A 19079-nucleotide genomic window follows, 5' to 3' on the forward strand; every position below is an offset into this window, starting at 1 on the left:
GGTGGGATTGTTACCCATTCTCCCATGTGAAAATGTAAAATCTGGGACTAAAATAAAATTATTGTGGTTAAAATGTAATTATTTTTTTTCATTGCTCAATGGTATAAAATTCTGTGACACACCTGTGGTGTCAATATGATCACTGCACCCCTAGATGTATTCATTGACAGGTGTATTTTGTAAAATTAGGTCACTTATGGGTGGTTCTGCTGTTCTGTTACCTCAGGGGCTCTGCCAATGTGACTTGGCAACTTAAATCTATTACAGCAAAGTCTGCACTATAATACAGCTCTCCCTCCTTTTTGTGCCTTATGCTGTGCCTGAAAAGTAGTTCTTGATTACATCACATGTACCCGCTACCGTATTTAAGATAATGAATATTCACTTCTTCCCATGATTATAATCCCACTCACCACTTGGCACTGAAGACGGCGCCAAGAGGTGAACAGAATTATGGGCATGGGGAGCAGTGATTACTCATTTTGCATTAACAGGAGGCAGGAGCAGGGTGCCGGCATCATCAGGTCTGTCAGCACCGCAGTCTTGCTTGTCTACAGCTTCTCTAAGTACTCCGGTTCTCTATGCTTTCTCCACCACACGTTTAAGATTTCTGCTGGGCCAAGCTTTAATCACTGCAGTCGTGCTAGACAGGAAGTGGGTGGTCTCACATCCAGATAACGAGCTGCAGTAGCGTAATGAAGAAGCAGGGCTGGGGGGATTGTGCGCTGTGCCTGCCTCTTCATTACGTCACTGCAGCTTGTGATCTGGATGGGGACCGCCCACTTCATCCTGTCTAGCGTGGTGATAGTAATTAAAGCAGGCAGAAATCATAGTGAGAGCACAGTTGTACTTGGAGAAGCTGTTAGGAGGCAAGTATTAAGTTTTAATTTAAAAAAAATAAATAAATTAAATTACCATACCACTCCTGTGGGGAATTATAACTCAGCATGCCATAGGATCTGCAGGGCATGCTGGGAGTTATACTTGTTCTCAAAGGCAAAATAATAATGGTCAACCACTTGATATAAATGGCACCTAATGGTATCTTAAAGGGCCCCTGTCTGCTGATGCAGGCTGCTCAATCCACAGGCAGCGTGTAACAGGTACTGGCTGTATGAATTCAGCCATGTCTGTTATTTCCTGAAACGCTGAGGCGCTTCAGAGAAAAACATACCGTGCTTTAAAAGCTACCAGGACCAACCTGCACTGGAGACTTATCGGACAGGTGGGTCCCCAACGGTGGTTAATGCTACTGTTCAGTTCTTTACATTTACATTGGTGAAATATTAAGGGATGGTATTTATAAATATTTTACCGCATTTTTTGGTTCAAATTTTCTTTCTTCCTATTTTCCACCTCTAAACCTTAAGGTGGTGTCACACATAGCGACGACGACAACGACGTTGCTGCTAAGTCAGCATTTTCTGTGACTTAGCAGTGACGTCCCGTCGCTGTGTGTGACATCCGGCAACGACCTGGCCCCTGTTTTGAGGTCGCCGGTCGTTGCTGAATGTCCTGCTTCATTTTTTGGACGTTGCTCTCCCGCTGTGAAGCACACATCGCTGTGTGTGACAGCAAGAGAGCGACAAACTGAAGCGAGCAGGCAGCAGGGAGCCGGCGTCTGGCAGCCTGCGGTAAGCTGTAACCGCGGTAAACATCAGGTAACCAAGAAGCCCTTTCCTTGGTTACCCGATATTTACCTTAGTTACTAGCATCCACCGCTCTCACGCTGCCAGTGCGGGCTCCCTGCACACGTAGCTGGAGTACACATCGCGTAATTAACCCGATGTGTACTCTGGCTAGGAGTGCAGGGAGCCAGCGCTAAGCGGTGTGTTCTCACGCTGCCAGTGCCGCCTTCCTGCTCCCTGCACATGTAGCTGGAGTACACATCGGGTAATTAACCTGATGTGTACTCTGGCTAGGAGTGCAGGGAACAGGGAGCCGGCACTGGCAGTGGGAGAGCGGCGGACGCTGGTAACTAAGGTAAATATCGGGTAATCAAGAGAAGTGCTTTCCTTGGTTACCCGATATTTACCTTAGTTACGCTTCCACGCGTCGCTGCTGGCTGGGGGCTGGTCACTGGTCGCTGGTGAGATCTGCCTGTTTGACAGCTCACTAGCGACCATGTAACGACTCAGCAGCGATCCTGATAAGGTCACATCGCTGGTCGTGATCGCTGCTGCGTCGCTATGTGTGACACCACCTTTAGGTATGTCTTTTGGTCCGGTATGTCTTATAGTAAAAATATGGTAAATGAAAAATTCTAAATTGTCACCTTTTGCACACCTCCTGTGTCAGTGCTTACCTTGGTTTTATGTTTTGAAATTAACATTTTGGCCAGTTGACATTAGAATTCAATGTGGTTTAATTAAGCGTGCAATTACATGGGGCCGAGTTCGTATATATATAATTATAGCATTTAACAACCCTTGTAAACACTAGTTGTACATATTCCCACAGGATCATGTACATATTATACAGATACATTTCTTTTCTCCTGTACAAAAATGATAAAGTGATTTAATCCTGACTACGGCTGATTTGATTTACCGTGTGAACATTGGATTAGATCTGTCATACTGCGTCCTAGTATGTTTGTTTTTTGACAACATTTCCTGTCTGTTTTGCTTTGTTGTGCTGCCGCTGATCAGTGCAGGATAATATTCATCATTACCTTGTAATTGAACAGTTTCAGAGTAAACATTGATTTCATTATCTTTTATTTTTTTCAATTTTTCATTGAATGAAAATCCTGACAAGTATTATTCTACAGAAATGGGCTTTGTGTTCAGCTGAAAGGGGTCCATGCATTTCATTAATTTTAATTACTGCCTGACACATCTTTAGTTTACCAGAATTTAAATTGTAAATCAGCCTGGAAATACGTTTCCAGCAGTGTCCTGATTTCCACCATATTTGCAGCTTTTCATTTCGAGATTTAATTTCAGTGTCAGCTTGTTAAGTTTGGAATCAAGAGGAAAAACCTTAACAGCAGCAGAGAACCATGAACTAAAGCTGGAAAATTACATGGGATATGGTATCTTCTATTCCATATTAGCAGTCAGTACAATGCCTTAGATGTCATTTCACTTAAAAGGGTTTTCCCACAAACAAACTTAATTTTAGTGAATAGATCTTGGAATAATAATAATTTCCACAATTGGATGTGTTTAAACAAATGTTCCTGTGCTACGATAGTCTTATAAATGTGTCCCTGCTGCTATGTACTGTGTAATAGCTGTGTCTGACTATGCAGGAACATGGTCTGATCATACCATAGCTCCTAGGCCAGGGAGGATTCAAAAGAGAGTATACAGACATTACAGCATGGGATCGCAAATAATTCTTTCTTTGAGGTAAAACATTTTTTAAACACAGGCAGGGAAATGTTTTACATCACAAAAAGAATTAGCAATGATTATGTGCTGTAATGTCTTTACATCACAAAAAGAATTAGCAATGATCATGTGCTGTAATGCTTTTATACTCTTTTGGGTTCTCCCCTGCCCAAGAGCTGTGGTATAATCAGTCCATATCCTTGTATGGCCAGACACATCTATTACACAGTATATAGCAGGGACACATATATAAGATTATCCCAGCACAGGAACATTTTTGTTGAACACATCCAAATGTAGAACTTATTATTATTCCAAGATCTATTGATTAAAATGAACTTTTACATTAACTTTGTTAGTTGGAAAACTAGTGATAGACGAATAGTAACTATTCGTGATCAGATTATCCACAATGAATCCCAAAGTACTATTCTGGTATAACAAACCTAATGCACGTTAATCGGGAACCCAAGCAATTTTTTTGTCATGATGCATACTGGAATAGTACTCGGTATTCGGTAAACATTATCCGAACACAAATAGTTACTATTTGCTCATCAAGATGGGAAACCCCTTTAAGCTATATCCAGGGGTGTACCAATATGCAGGCACAAATTTAGCTGTTATATTAGGGCTCTAGACTTTGATGAGGCCTCATATACAAACAAATATATATCATTAATATAAATTACAAGTAGTAGACAAAGGACCATATTAGTAATTTTGCTTTAGTGCACAGGAGCTTTATGTATGTGTTCTAAGTATGTATCACAGATCCTTAGTATTGCCATGTCCATTGAGTTTCTTAAATGTGCAGTTTTCTGACTTAATGTCAAACTTGAACCTGGCTAATCAAATTCTACCATCTCTGATGACATTCCTATTTCAGGTTAGCCATGTGACCTATTCATGATACAAATCTATTTATAGTTTTTAATTTTCATATGTAACAAAATATTAGTTCCCAAGACAGATGCATCATTGGGATAAAAAAAAAAGTGTTGTGTGGTGTCAGAGTGTCACTAACCCCTGACTGGTCACAAAAAAATATAGTTTTAGTAAACTTGAAGGTTGGGATTTAGGGATTCTATGTAGATAGAAGATGGAGAAGGGGCGGAGCTCTGCATCTAGCTTCTCCCTCTGCTTCTAGCTCCTCCCTCTGCTTCTAGCTCCTCCCTCTGTTTCTAGCTCCTCCCTCTGCCTATAGCTCCTCCCTCTAGCTCCACCCTCTGCCTATAGCTCCTCTCTCTGTCTCTAGATTTTCCTTCTGCCGCTAGCTCCTCTCTCTGGCTCTAGCTCCTCTCTCTGCCTCTAGCTCCTCCCTCTGCATCTAGCTCCTATCTCTGCCTATAGCTCCTCCCTCTGTTTATATCTCCTCCCTCTGCCTCCAGCTCCTCCCTCTGTCTCTAGCTCCTCTCTCTGCCTCTAGCTCCTCCCTCTGCATCTAGCTCCTCTCTCTGCCTCTAGCTCCTCCCTCTGTTTCTAGCTCTTCCCTCTGCCTCCAGCTCCTCCCTCTGTCTCTAGCTCCTCCCTCTGCCTCTAGCATCTCTCTTTGCCTCTAGCTCCTCCCTCTGCCTCTAGCTTTTCCCTTTGCCACTAGCTTCTCCCTTTGCCTCTAGCTTCTCCCTCATTCAGTCATAGAATCTCATCAGTATCATCCGCTATCTCCAATCTTAGTAATGGGAAAGTCTTCACTGAATACAGATTTTATCTCAGAATTGAGAATTTTGATAATGACTGATCAATTCTGGCAGAGAAAGAAGCAGATTCCTCTGATAACATATATTACAAAGTTTCTTATTTTCATGTGCACTATTGATTTATGAAATAACAATTCAAATTACAGTTCCACTTTAAGTATTACTGTATTTTGCCAAAGTATTTTATGATTCTCTCAAGGCACTGTTTGGAAGTACAGCATGTGTAAGTTATAAAGTGCAATACAGTCGCAATATAGGACAGCAATCACGCAGCATAGGTCTTTGTCGGCATAGTATAGTACTTTATGAACACTATATGGCTCTGTAAAGGTACAGTATAGCATTGCATCTATACCATTTGTCCCTATGTGAACAAACTATGGGACAATTGTGGCATAGTATGGTGGTCTCTGGCTACTCTTTACCAGGAATAGGACTATATGGACAATAATAAACAACTTTTTTAATGTGGGGTTATTGTAAACGTCACAATTAAAAGGATATTCTCAAGTTGTCTATTGAGCAATTTAGAGATATGCAGTTTCCTTACGTCCTAGTTTCTGTCAGGGCGGGTTCTCTTTTCTGAGGAACTGTTTTGTTGAGTAGCAGAGCTGTACTACTTTATTAGAAAACTTTAAAGCTCAGCACAAGTTCTGCTGTAACACATTCAGTTATCAGTGTTTGTTCTGCATTGTGCAAAGCTATCGCTTTATTTACAAATATCAGTGCTGGAGAGGAGAAACTGGGTTAATGCCGCGCTGCTGCCAAACTAAAATACTGTTGATTATTAATAAACTTCTTTTATTTCATAGGTCTAGCATTTCAGGGATCAAGTCCTCTTCTTCAGGACATGAAAGAATAAACAACAATATTGTATATTGTATATATTGTTACATTTTCTTTCTTGTCCTAAAGAAGGGGATTTGATCCCTGAAACGCGTAAACCTATGAAATAAAAAAAGCGTATTAGTAATCAACAGTATTTTCATTCTGCAGCAGCGCAGCATTAACCCAGTTTCTACGCTCCAGCACTGAAATTTAATCGGCGTGGGACTGCAGCAGCCACCATTACCTTAAGCCTTCATAGTGGTTGTGACTATCACAACCCTAATAGGTGAGTGTAATATTGTGCACACTGTACTGTAATATCTGATAAGACCCTATTTACGATTTTTTGTCCTCAGCTTTATTTTTACATTTTCAAATAGAGATAAAAAGGTAGTTTTACAAGCACATAGCTCTGGACAGTGAGAGCTGTGATTAAGAAAACTGCTCTCAGAGGAGCTGATGCTGTGGACTGATGATTTGCAAGATTTATAAAAGGAGTTTGTAAGGCACTGAGAGGGAGTGGGAGAGAAGGGAGGAACTAACTGATATATAGAAATCAATGAGTTTAAGAGAGGTGGCTGGTATGTTAGTAGGTAATTGCTGCTCACAGTAGCTCACAACCTTCCATGTAAACTAGCAGTACCTTAGGAAAGATAAAAACTCACATTGCAGGATTATAACAGCAGATAAAAAAGCAAGTCAATTGCAAACTTGCTTATTTTCATGGCATCTAATTAAAACAATTTAATACCTTTAGATTACCTGTTTAAGTTTGCTTTAGTTTATGAACTCAAGCTTATGTATGTTAGTTTGTCTGCATGTATTTTTGCATTTATATGACCCTTTATCTTGCCAAAATCATGTGTAAAGTCCTGGCTTAGTCTACTTTATATGGTTGTGATATTGGAATTGTGTTGCCAGTTTTACAATAATTATCCTATATACTGTAAGGGGTACTTTGCACACTACGACATTGCAGGTGCGATGTCGGTGGGGTCAAATCGAAAGTGATGCACATCCGGCGTCGCTGTCTACTTTGGAGTATGTGAATCGTTTTTACTACGATTAACGAGCGCAAAAGCGTCGAAATCGTATGATCGGTGTAGCATCGGTCATTTCCATAATTTCAGAAGGACTGATGTTACGATGTTGTTCCTCGTTCCTGCGGCAGCATACATCGCTGTGTGTGAAGTTGCAGGAGCAAGGAACAATGCCTTACCTGCGTCTCGGCTGCAATGAGGAAGGAAGGAGGTGGGCAAGATATTTACGTCCTGCTCATCTCCGCCCCCCTGCTTCTATTGGCCGCCTGCCGTGTGACGTCGCTGTGATGCCACGCGACCCACCCCCTTAGGAAGGAGGCGGTTCACCGGCCAGAGTGACGTCGCAGGGCAGGTAAGTGCATGTGAAGCTGCCGTAGCGATAATGTTCGCTACGGCAGCTATCACATGATATCGCAGTTGCGACGGGGGCGGGGACTATCGTGCTCGGCATCGCTACCATCGGCTTGCAATGTCGTAGTGTGCAAAGTACCCCTTAGTCAGTTCATGTATTTAATCACAGCAGGTAACTTTTATAAATGCCATGTTTTTCAAGTATGTGACAACTGCTAATACCTTGGTATATGCTGATATGCTGATTAAGCTTCATATACAATATATTATTCTAATTTTCAAAGGTAATAATATAATCTAGTTCTCATATGGTGAAAGATGGCAAAAATATAAGGATGTACAATGAATTGATTGATATAACCAGAAAACTGAGGAAGAATGGGAGTGAAGGAATGATACAAGGAATTACGGCAGTTATCCATCCTGCTCACCCTCTGGTAATGACCTTGGGGTTCCAAGTACTTACAGCATCTAATTTTGTCTTGAAGTCCAGCATTCTTTCTTGAATTGTTTCCTCAGGTGGGCGATTCCACACCCTCACCACTCCCTGCGTAAAAAAGGTGTGTTTTAAACTGCCCATCCCTTTAAGTGATACTTATCCTTCATGTAGATCTTGAAATAATGTAAATACCTTGTCTCACATAAAAAGGTAATTTTCTATAGGGGAGATATTGCATAAAAGGGTTTATTTAAAGCTTAGACCAGGGATATTGTCCATAAGGTAAGCACACAAAATGTATAAAAATTGGTGTTTGAGAAATGTTAGGACATTTACAAACCATTTTGCCTGGTAAATTATTCCGTAGCAAAAAAAATGTACAAAAATATATAATCTTGTTTTAAAATATCTAAAAGTTTGAAAACGGAATTTTGGTGCATGAAGAGGAATGAGTTCAAGACACACAGTAAAGGATCCATTATTAGAAGCATACAAGACGATTTGCTTTGAAAAGGGTATCACTAGACTTCAACGAATTCAAGGAGAAAAATGAAGGACTGAGCAGGATGGGTAAGTATGGATGAGATGGAACATGTAGGTAAGATGACAGAAATGTCATACGTAGCAAACTTTATGTTGAATACCATTGTATTAAATGTCTAGGGAAGATATACTCTAAATGAGTGCTCGCATTTTCATACCGTCAGTTCCATGTCATCATCTTCTTTGTCTTTCACGGTCTTCTCTGGCTCTTCCACTTCCTTCTCCTGAAGATCGATTTCATTTGCCTGGGACATGTATGGCATCTCATCTTTATTCTTAAACTCTAAACTAAGAATTGAGGGAGGTAGTAGAATTCCTAAAATCACCTAAATGAATAAATACAAATAATACACGATAAAAAATACACAAAAATACACAATAAAAAAGAGACATTGAACATCTTTCTACAATAATAAACTTTTATATTAAAGTGGTTGTCTAGGTTTAACACGATAGTATGCAGTCACTCTATGTGATTGCAGACTTGTGAATGTTCACATTGTGCTACTGGGATTCTCTACTGCTGGGAGTGGGTGGTCATGTGAAGTAAATACTCCTGCCCAAATTAAAACAAGGAAATTCAGCGAGTCTGCACATGTCTAATTGTAATGTGAAAAAAAGAGAAAACCAGCTCAACCTTAAGGCCCCGTTACACGCAACGACATCGCTAACGAGATGTCGTTGGGGTCACGGAATTCGTCCTCGTCGTCCGGCCTCGTTAGCAACATCGTTGCGTGTGACATGTACGAGCGACCGCTAACGATGCAAAATACTTACCAAATCGTTGATTGTTGACACGTCGTCCATTTGCTTTTGGACGCTGGTTGTTCGTCGTTCCTGAGGCAGCACACATCGCTATGTGTGACACCCCAGGAACGACGAACAACACCGTACCTGCGTCTTCCGGCAATGAGGTGGGTGTGACTTTCATGCGGCTGCTCTCCGCCCCTCCACTTATATTGGACGGCTGCCGTGTGACGTCGCTGTGCATGAACCGCCCCCTTAGAAAAGAGGCTGTTCGCCGGCCACAGCGACGTTGCTAGGAAGGTAAGTATGTGTGATGGGTACTAGCGATATTGTGCGCCACGGACAGTGATTTGCCCATGACGCACAAATGATGGGGGCGGGTGCTTTCACGAGCAACATCGCTAGCGATGTCGCTGCATGTAAAGCGCCCTTTAGTGTGTTGTCCATATCTTCCGGACAAGGAAGAAGCATGGGATTCCGCCGCTGCTAAGCGTTAAGTTGTGAATATAGAGGTAGAGAAGCGATCCAGCATCTAGGCCACTAAATTCCTTAAAACTTCCTTCTTTTATTGAAAAAATATACAAAATATGATGAACATAATGTCATACTAAAATCAGATGAGGAAGGTACAACATAATGAATAAACCAGATGCGACTTGCGTTTCTAGGGTTGCAAGTCTAAAAATACAAGTCGCTTTCAAAACGTATCATTATGCTGTACCTCCCTTGTCCGATTTTTGTCTGTCTGACATAATGTCCATCTTATTTTAAATATTTTTTTTTCAATAAAAGAAGACACTTTAAGGAATTTGCTGGTTTGGGAGCTGGATCGTTTCTCTTCCTCTCTAATTGGAATGTGGCCTGAAGTATCCATATTGCATACTCTCAGTCAAACGACCACCAGCCCCCGGCCACAGAGAATCCTGATAGCACACTTTATTGAGCATTCACAAGTCTATAAGTCACACTTTCATGTCAAACCTGGAAAACCCCTCTAAAGGAGGTGACCCAGTTATATATATTTTTTTAACATGTATTGGGAGCATGATTTTGCATCACTTACTAATATATGGGTATTAAAGGTTTAGTCCTGATCTACGTGACCAGACCAATCCATCAGCCTTCTCCACTTGAAAACATAGCATAAAGAAAAGCAAGCTGTTTTTCAATTGGAGGCTGATGGACAGGTCTGGTGACATGATCCTTCATTAATAGTCATCTTGAAAATTGAAGAGCTCTGCAAATCACGAGGAATATTGCACTAGCAATTTTGTGGTTCTTCACAAAGGTGAAGAACCTATATTAGTAAGTTACACAAAATCATGACCCCGGCACATTTCTTACAATAAATGTGAAGTGGACATCCCCTTTAAGGTATTAAAGTCTTAACATTGTTGGACAAGAATATTCCAAAGATATATGAAACAAAAAAGGAGGAATGCATTGATTTGCATAGTTTGCTTTATGATCACCGGATGATCGCCAAATGCCTCTTTGTCACACAAGAAAACAGCAAAACTATAACTGGTTCATCTAATTTAAGTCCTCAAGTAATGAACCAGTATGGAAAGATGGAAAATTGTGCAATTGTATAAAATGTGGTAAACAATGGCAATTATAACACCACTTATCCATAAATAACATCATTAGTGTGAAGTGGATAAATAGAAAGGAAGAACTATTGATTCTACTATATGTAGAAGCAAAACAAAATAACCTCTTTAAAAGGAATCTGTCACCAATTTTTTGCAACCTAATGTACGATTAGCATAATGTAGGGGCAGAGTCCCTGATTCTGGTGATGATTCACTTACTAGACTACTTCCTATAGTTTTGATAAACTATGGCTTGATCAGGAGATTATCAGTAGAGAACTAGTTATCTCGTGTCATGTAGTCTTCCGTATTCATGAGCTCTGTATACCCCCGCCCCCACCAGTGATTGGGAGCTTTCTGCTTATGCGTAGCACACACCAATCTTAATGAAGTGTACACTGCAACGCACTGACCTGATTTATCAAGTGGTTAATGAATCAGACGCATCTGATTCACAGCAGGTGCCATTGCCAGAAATGTTCTCTAGCTTTCGGCTGGCGTACATTTATGGAGTAGTTTATGCCACTTTAGTGTTTAGTGGTGTCACTTTTTGATGATTTCAACAAGTGCCAAATTGTGCATAAAATATTGTGACTTATTATGGTGTTTAAGCCAGATATCTGGCATTAACATCTTGATAAATCATCTCCTATACCTTTATTTGCTCCTTTACTTCTTCAATGTATAGACAGACCATACTTATTACCTTAATAACTCTTCTTTGGTTCTCTTTCTGTTATGCAGAATATTCTACTCTATTCATAATGGTGCTCCAGAAATAGGAAAAGCAGAATGTCACTGAGATCATAGTGTCAAACTGATAAAAGGGCACACCCTTCAATTGGGGTATTTTCCAAAATGATAACTTATCACCTACCCACAGTATAGGGAATAGCTGTGCTAATCCTCAACCAATCAATGGAATGAGGGTCCTGTGTCCACTTTGTGAATGGAGTGGCAGTTGCCTATATAGACACAACAAAAACAGCCTGTAAGTGGCTATCTCCATCAGTCCGATAGACAATGTGCACATTTCTGCTTATTTTTCCATTCAGGCTCAAAACACGCACAAGACTCCTGTTCTACAGAGCAGTGGTAGTTCCAATGTTGGGTCCCTGAGCAATTACACATTTATTATCCTGTTTCTAGCTGATAAATTAGATGACCACATTACTAGTGGAAGAGTAAGATCTAGTTCTTTACTTATTTCTACTGTTATATTCATTATATTGTGATTGGATGTATAGCCAATAGTTATACAACTGTATATAATATAATATATATTTATGGCTTGATAAAGGCCCTGTGTCGGCTGAAACGTCGTTACTGCATTTTTTCTTCTTTGAATGCTGGGACAAATAAAGTTTTTTTAAACGGAGGGACATTTTTTGGTGCCTTTTACTTCCTTGTAATTTCTTTGCAAAGTTACAGCTAATGGAAAAATGTACCAAGCAGCACTAATAGTGGAGTGGTGCATGAGACATTATTGGTTCAAATGAGACTATCCAATACAGAGTTCTCAAAAAAATCCAGAATTGTTATCTTATGCAGAATACAATACAGATGTTCTCTTTTCTTTTTTTTTTTTTTTTTACCTTTCCTCGTTCTTATAGGAATAACTCAGAAAAATATGATTTGACTGTACTTTTAGATGATTATTCTAGATATGTCTACAGTATATGTGGCTATAATGTTAGTTGCAGCCAGGGACAATTAGGTATCAAATTTGTTTTGTGAGAAGAATTCATGGAACGATAAGAGTGGACATTATAGGAAAGCAAATCTACTTTAATTAACAGTACATAAGCAATCATATTAGAAATGTTAAGTACATGAATGTCTTCATAAGTTTGTTACACAGGGATTCTAACCTTAAGACCAGAATTCTTACGCATCCGGAGTCGGCCCATCCACATATCTGTAAGAAGCATTTGGCTGCATGTGTGCGCAATGAAGTCCCGATGCTTGGCGGCCACTGCAAGCTGCAGGCATGTGGCATTGCTCCAATTCTTTAGCTCGTAGGTCAGCAGTTTCATTGCCAGCTGCTCGTCTTGCTTGTATGACTGGTCCAATAACTCCACTGCCAGCTGCCCAAACTCCCTGAAACATAATGGCCTTGTTTACTTATTACATTAAATCACAGAAGGTTTTCTTCTAAATGCCTCTTGTTACAGAGCGAGATGTGCAGGATGCAAATGAAAACAGATTAGGAGCAGGTACAAGAGAATGAATAAAGCCAAGATCAGTATATAGTGAGAGCTGTGAAAATAATAATTATTCTAATGCGATGAGAATATTTGCCTCCGGAATATTCATCTAATTCTCATAAATATTTCAGATCCTCAAACAAAATTTAATAGGAGACAAAGGCCTACATACTACAGTTTCCACTGACGAATACTTTCTCAAAGCCATGTATCAGCTGATTAACCAGTAATGAAGTTTGCAGTCATAGTAAAGTATAGTAAAACATGAAGACCACTGTCAACCTAAACAACAGATTGAGTAATAGAAGTGTCATTCTCAACACATTGTATAATATAAAAATTGAAAAGTGCTAGTTATGGTCAACCCTCAAGATTATGGTGCAGCTCACACCTTTAAGTAGTGGACAACCCTTTTAAACAACTGTCGACTGGAAAACATGTTGCCGATTGTCTTGTGTAAATGCCTAGGCTCTGCTTCATCAGGACTGACTTTCCAGTCTTGATAAGGGGGTGTGCTAGAGTCAGACTCTCATGATTCATTAACAGGTACATGCCTCTTAATGAATTAGGAGTGTCTGAGAATTTGCATGCATCTCACCACTAATCTTACTCCAGTCAATCATCATGAAATTGATCAGCTGGGGTTGTCTCTTCTTTGGGTGGCTCCTTACCCTACTGCAGTGCATGATACCTTTGCCGAAATGTCATTTTATGCCGATGTTGTTATATATTTTTTCCCCCTTTTTTTTGTCACATGGGGATGTAGCATGTGCCTGTGTCATAATCTATGACTCCGGCACATCTTTGTATCTAGGGGATGTATACATTATTGTATACTGAACAGTGGCATATGTGTTTCTGGATGCCTGCCCCCCTTTTTACCCCCTTCCCCACCCTCCCCCCTTGTCCCCTTGTGGGGAGGCGGTCGTCCGGAGACTATTCTGCTTTGACACATCACAGGTTGCCTTTCCATATAGTGGCCTGTGGATTCTGACCGATACTTATAATCTATAAATAATGTCTATATGTACATCTATGGTGATATATGATTTAGTTGTATGCATTTCAGTAGATAGGGCATGTACTGCTATTTTTGTATTATCTGTCTTAATGTATATTGATGTGTCATCCTCTGTATTACTGAACCAGTACTGATGGAGTATGGATTGGAAATTCTCCCTTTCCTGGTTTCAGGATAGCTGGACCTGGCAAATCTGGGTACAGAAATGCTGTTATAATTTTTTCTCCTTGTATGAGACTAATTTAATGCTATTGGTTTTAATACTACTTGCGCTTTGGTTGCGCGATGATATTTGTTATTGTTATCAGTAGCATTCTTACTCTCCTTATATTGCCCATACCTTTTGCCCCTTTCTAAGATGGCCGCGTCTGAGGCACGCGTGCGCGGTGTCACTCACTGTTGTGGTCTCCGTGGCAACGGCTTCCTGAAACGGAATGGGGCGGGCATAGTGTGATGACACTGTAATGCCCGCGTCACTTCCGGGAACGCCTGACGTCGGAGTCCTGCTGATGAGTCCCGCCCTGCACGCGACCACATTGGATTACAGTCACCCTCCTTTTATTATAAAATCCCTGATACCGCTCCACACCATGTTGCAGCCCCCCGAGGAAGACCACGAAACGCGCCGGGGCGCGTTTGTTATCTGTTGCTGGTGGACCAGGGTGGGTAAGCATTTGCTTCATATACTATTCAGCTGATGTGTGTTGCTGGAAACTGTCACTGCATGCGGTAAATGCACTATGCACTATATATGGTGGGACTCTTTATCTGGAGTCTTACATGTGTAATAAAAAGAACTTTACTATAGCCGCATGTAGTGATCTTTCCAGCAAGCACCTGGAAACTCTCTGCACTTCAGTGCAGTAACCTCCCATTCCTGATCCACATGTAGCAGATTTCTTTATCTGGAACACTCGACTCTTTAACCTGTGTTCACTATTGTATTATTATTGTCCTCTGATTTTTGGTGTGAGATTTTTAGTCTTTTGTATTAATAAAGATTTGTGATATTTACCAAAAAAATGGGACATCTTTGGAGTTTTTTCTATACTCTAATAATTTATTTGGGTCATTTATTTCCCTATTGTTGCTCTTATTTATAACTAATTCCAGTGTTGGGATAGACCTGTAATTCTTTTGATTATGAGGATGATCCATTATGTCCTATCTTGTTTTCTTATACTGACAGTAAAGGCCCCGTCACACTAAGCAACATCGCTAGCAACATCGCTGGTAACGAACAACTTTTGTGACGTTGCTAGCGATGTTGCTGTGTGTGACATCCAGCAACAACCTGGCCCCTGCTGTGAGGTCGTTGGTTGTTGCTGAATGTCCTGGGCCATTTTTTAGTTGTTGCTGTCCTGCTGTGAAGCACAGATCGCTGTGTGTGACAGCGAGACAGCAACAACTAATGTGCAGTGAGCAGGGAGCCAGCTTCTGCGGAGGCTGGTAACCAATGTAAACATCGGGTAACCAAGAAGCCCTGTCCTTGGTTACCCGATATTTACCTTTGATACCAGCCTCCTCCGCTCTCACTGTCAGTGCCGGCTCCTGCTCTGTGCACATGTAGCTGCAGCACACATCAGGTAATTAACCCGATGTGTGCTGTAAATAGGAGAGCAAGGAGCCAGCACTAAGCAGTGTGCGCTGCTCCCTGCTCTGTGCACATTTAGCTGCAGCACACATCGGGTTAATTAACCTGATGTGTGCTGTAACTAGGAGACTGGGGGCTGGTCACTGGTTGCTGGTGAGCTCACCAGCAACTCGTGTAGCGACGCTCCAGCGATCCCTGCCAGGTCAGGTTGCTGGTGGGATCGCTGGAGCGTCGCAGTGTGACATCTCACCAGCAACCTCCTAGCAACTTACCAGCGATCCCTATCGTTGTTGGGATCGCTGGTAAGTTGCTTAGTGTGACTGGACCTTTAGTTGCTTGTTGTCATAACCTTAGATACTGTCACGCCTGGTATGGGGGAATACTAGATGAATGGCGAAAGGGGGGAGATGGAAACTCTGTCACTAGGGAGGTGGGAAGATGGTGACCCCTGGTAAAATCTACTGTGTGTCCCTGATTCCCCTGAAGTCCCTAGATAGGTTCCATACCCATACGCCGATCAGGATAGCTAGGCACTGGCTGACCCTAGGTAGTGACTGGATGCGATGAGTATTAGTCAACCTCACTAAGACCGAAAGAACACATAGGGAAAACAAGCAGGGGAATGAGAGACACCCAAATGTCATGGCAGGCATATCAGCATGGTCTGTGTGCCTGATGACCTGCAAAGGTACCTGACCACACCACTAGGCACCAACATCATTGTCTGGCATGGGCCAGGAAGCATCTATGCTGGACGAGGTACTAGTGAGCCTCAGTGCTTTTCACTGATAAAAGTTGATTCACGATGATCAGAAATGATGGCCCCCAACAATGTTGGAGATGTCAAGGAAAGCACTATGAATCAGCCACTGTTGTCACCAGATGAGCCTTTGATTGTAGTGTTATAGGGTGGGCAGGTGTGTCTAGTTAATAGATCTGCCCTATACTTTATGAATGGTACAGTGACAAGCCCCTACTATTTGAATAACATCATTAATCTAATCATTGTGCCTCTGCACGAGCAACACCTAGTTTTATCTTCCAGGACGACAGTGCTTCAGCTTATCGAGGTCACATCATTAGGGAACAGCTGCTGCAGACTTCGGTACCGCAAATGAAGTAGCCTGCACTTTCTCTAGACCTGAATTCCATAGAAAACTTTTAGGATCAGTTGAGTTGCCGTGAAGAGGCTCATAACTCTGTACCCCAGAATCTCAATGACCTGAGGGCCACCCTTTAGGAAGAGTGGGATGCCATGCCTCAGCAGACAATACCTCAACTTGTGAACAGCATGAGCAGTCATTGTCAAGCTGTAATTGATGCTCAAGGTCATATGACAAGTTATTAAGCTATTGATATTTTGGGGGTATATCCATCACTGTTGTTGGCTTTTGCTACAATAAATTTTTGAGAAGAGAAACTCACCATAGCATGCTTCTACTTACGTGCCCTACTTTCATGATAAAATATCACTGTAGAGTGAACTTTTTATGTTTTCCAGTAATTTAACCCGAAAGCCAAATATCCCAAACATTTTGGAGATAGACACATTTTTCAAAGTAATTGACACAAAATACCATGTATTTTTTTTTTCAAGTAGATCAGTGGGTTTGGTACTTGGGCAGAGAATATGTTTTAAAACTAATACATGTAAGAATATCACTTAGAAAAGGGAAGATACTGTACATATCAACATGAAAAGGATATTAAGAACAATAAACTTTTTTGTAGCAGCCCGTGTCAGATATCATATAATAAAATAAGATGCTTCCAAAAGGACACAGATGCTTATGATCTGACCATTTACAAACCACTAGTCATACTGCATATACAATAATCTACAATAGATTTACTATTGCTGTTGTGTCAAACTTTAGGCTAATAATATTTGAGACGCAGTTATTATAGGATTGCACCAAAAGAAAAGCGTTTTTGGGCTCTAATGTACAAGAGTAGTAATATTAGGGTGGTTTAAATGTGGTCAACAAATGAAAAACAATGGAACGGGTGAACCTACTTTGCTAAAAAGTGGAACATCAGGGACTGCAAACTTCTTGTGGACTTTTTTTTTTACTTAAAATGCATATATTTTGGGCTAACATAATTTTTGCAATTGGGTTTTAGTACAATTTTTTTATTGTTTTGTTTTTACAGGATCGTACTTCCCTTGAACATGCATCTTTATTATTTATTTCATCTATGCGGCCGGGGGCGTCTATTCTAGGTAGTGGCATTGCATTGGCCCAATGCGCTCCACGTCACACCTGGTGACGCCCCTAGCTGCGGTGACGACGGCAGCGTCAGTGTTGCCATGCGCCACACAGGAAGTGATGCCCTGAGTTGCGGTCACGTGTTTGCAGGTCCTATCAGCTGATTCCCCATACTATTTAAGAGCGGTACATTCAAACACTCTTTACACTCTCTCCCTGGAAAAAGACTGCTCGTCGAAACGCGCATAGGAGTTTCCAGACAAGACCTTTGTTTCTCTAGGTAATTATGCACTCTTTTTTATGGCTTCAACATTTCCGTGATTATTCACATTGGTTATTATGGTGATCCCTTGATTAAGATCAGTGTGGTTCCTTGGCTACTTAGTTCTGCAGGGCTTATTGTGGTGGTTATTTACCAAGAACTGATAATACAATCTTTTTTGATTATGGTTGTTTTTACCTTAGTACTAGGTATATAATACACATATCTTGCCTGCCTACTAAACATCTATTTGGAATCACAGGTGTCTATATACTGGGGATATTACATCAAAAATTGTCTTATCACGGATATATGGTGCAATTCCTTGTCTATCCAAATTTGCTATGCACATTGGTTGTGAACTTGTTTTGAAACAATTGTCTTTTGTCTTTATTTCTCTGCTGATACCATGTCCACTTATTGATACTCTTTGTTAGTAAATTATGAAATAATAAAATTAACTTTTTATATGTCATGTTGCGCAATTTTTTGTATGATATTTTATATGCATCTTTATTGTAGTGTGTGGCCACAAATGAGCTGAGGAAAACAGAGATATAAAAAAAGAGTTACAAACTTTTCTGTTAGACTATCAGAACAAGCTCACTGTCGGATTCTCAGGTAAAGAGGTTGACCATTTTCTCTTGTTGCTGTTTTCCTCACACACTGACCAGAACTTCATCCATACCATGGTTGCTGGTGGAGGAACATGTGACCAGATCAGTTCATGTGTTTTAAGACCTTTTACTGTATCTCATATTCATTTTAAATAGACTAAGTAATTTTAATTCTCCGAACTTATTATTTTGCATCTACTGATGTATGAAGAGGAGGAGAGTAGGCTATACCTGCACACTTTGTATATCTATGCTTGTCCTGTCCGGACAATATGGCAGAAGATGAAAGATTTATTCAAGGCCAAGCAATGTACTTCCAAAAAATAGATTATTGTTACAAGTTCCTTATCTGGTGGGCTGGAAATTAAGAGACTTATGTTCCAGGCTAATGTGATATGTGATTTTTTGCAGCAGTTTCCTTTGAATATTTAGCTATAAAAAAAGAGATGTAATCCCAGAAGGGCAGACACTCTTGCCTATTGATCCTGAAAGGTGCTTAGGAGTTGTCTCCTCATACAGTGCTGGCCAAAAGTCAAATCATTGATCATTTCACACAAAACTCCAAAAATGGGCCAGACAAAAGTATT

General features: G+C 40.7%; 1 protein-coding gene across 2 annotated transcripts in view; it reads right to left on the minus strand.

Moving 5' to 3' along the window:
• Nucleotides 1-19079, minus strand: part of TRPM3 (transient receptor potential cation channel subfamily M member 3) — a 714819-nt gene that overhangs the window by 150662 nt on the left and 545078 nt on the right. The window contains exons 16-18 of one of the 2 annotated variants that reach the window (XM_075317917.1): nt 12453-12681; nt 8398-8565; nt 7724-7804 (exon numbers count right to left, since the gene is read on the minus strand). In XM_075317917.1, the coding sequence (XP_075174032.1) occupies nt 7724-7804; nt 8398-8565; nt 12453-12681 (478 nt within the window). The remainder of the gene's footprint in view (nt 1-7723; nt 7805-8397; nt 8566-12452; nt 12682-19079) is intronic. The other variant, XM_075317925.1, reaches the window with a different exon arrangement.

The sequence above is a fragment of the Anomaloglossus baeobatrachus genome, chromosome 1 (genome assembly GCF_048569485.1).
Source record: "Anomaloglossus baeobatrachus isolate aAnoBae1 chromosome 1, aAnoBae1.hap1, whole genome shotgun sequence".
NCBI lineage: Eukaryota > Metazoa > Chordata > Amphibia > Anura > Aromobatidae > Anomaloglossus > Anomaloglossus baeobatrachus.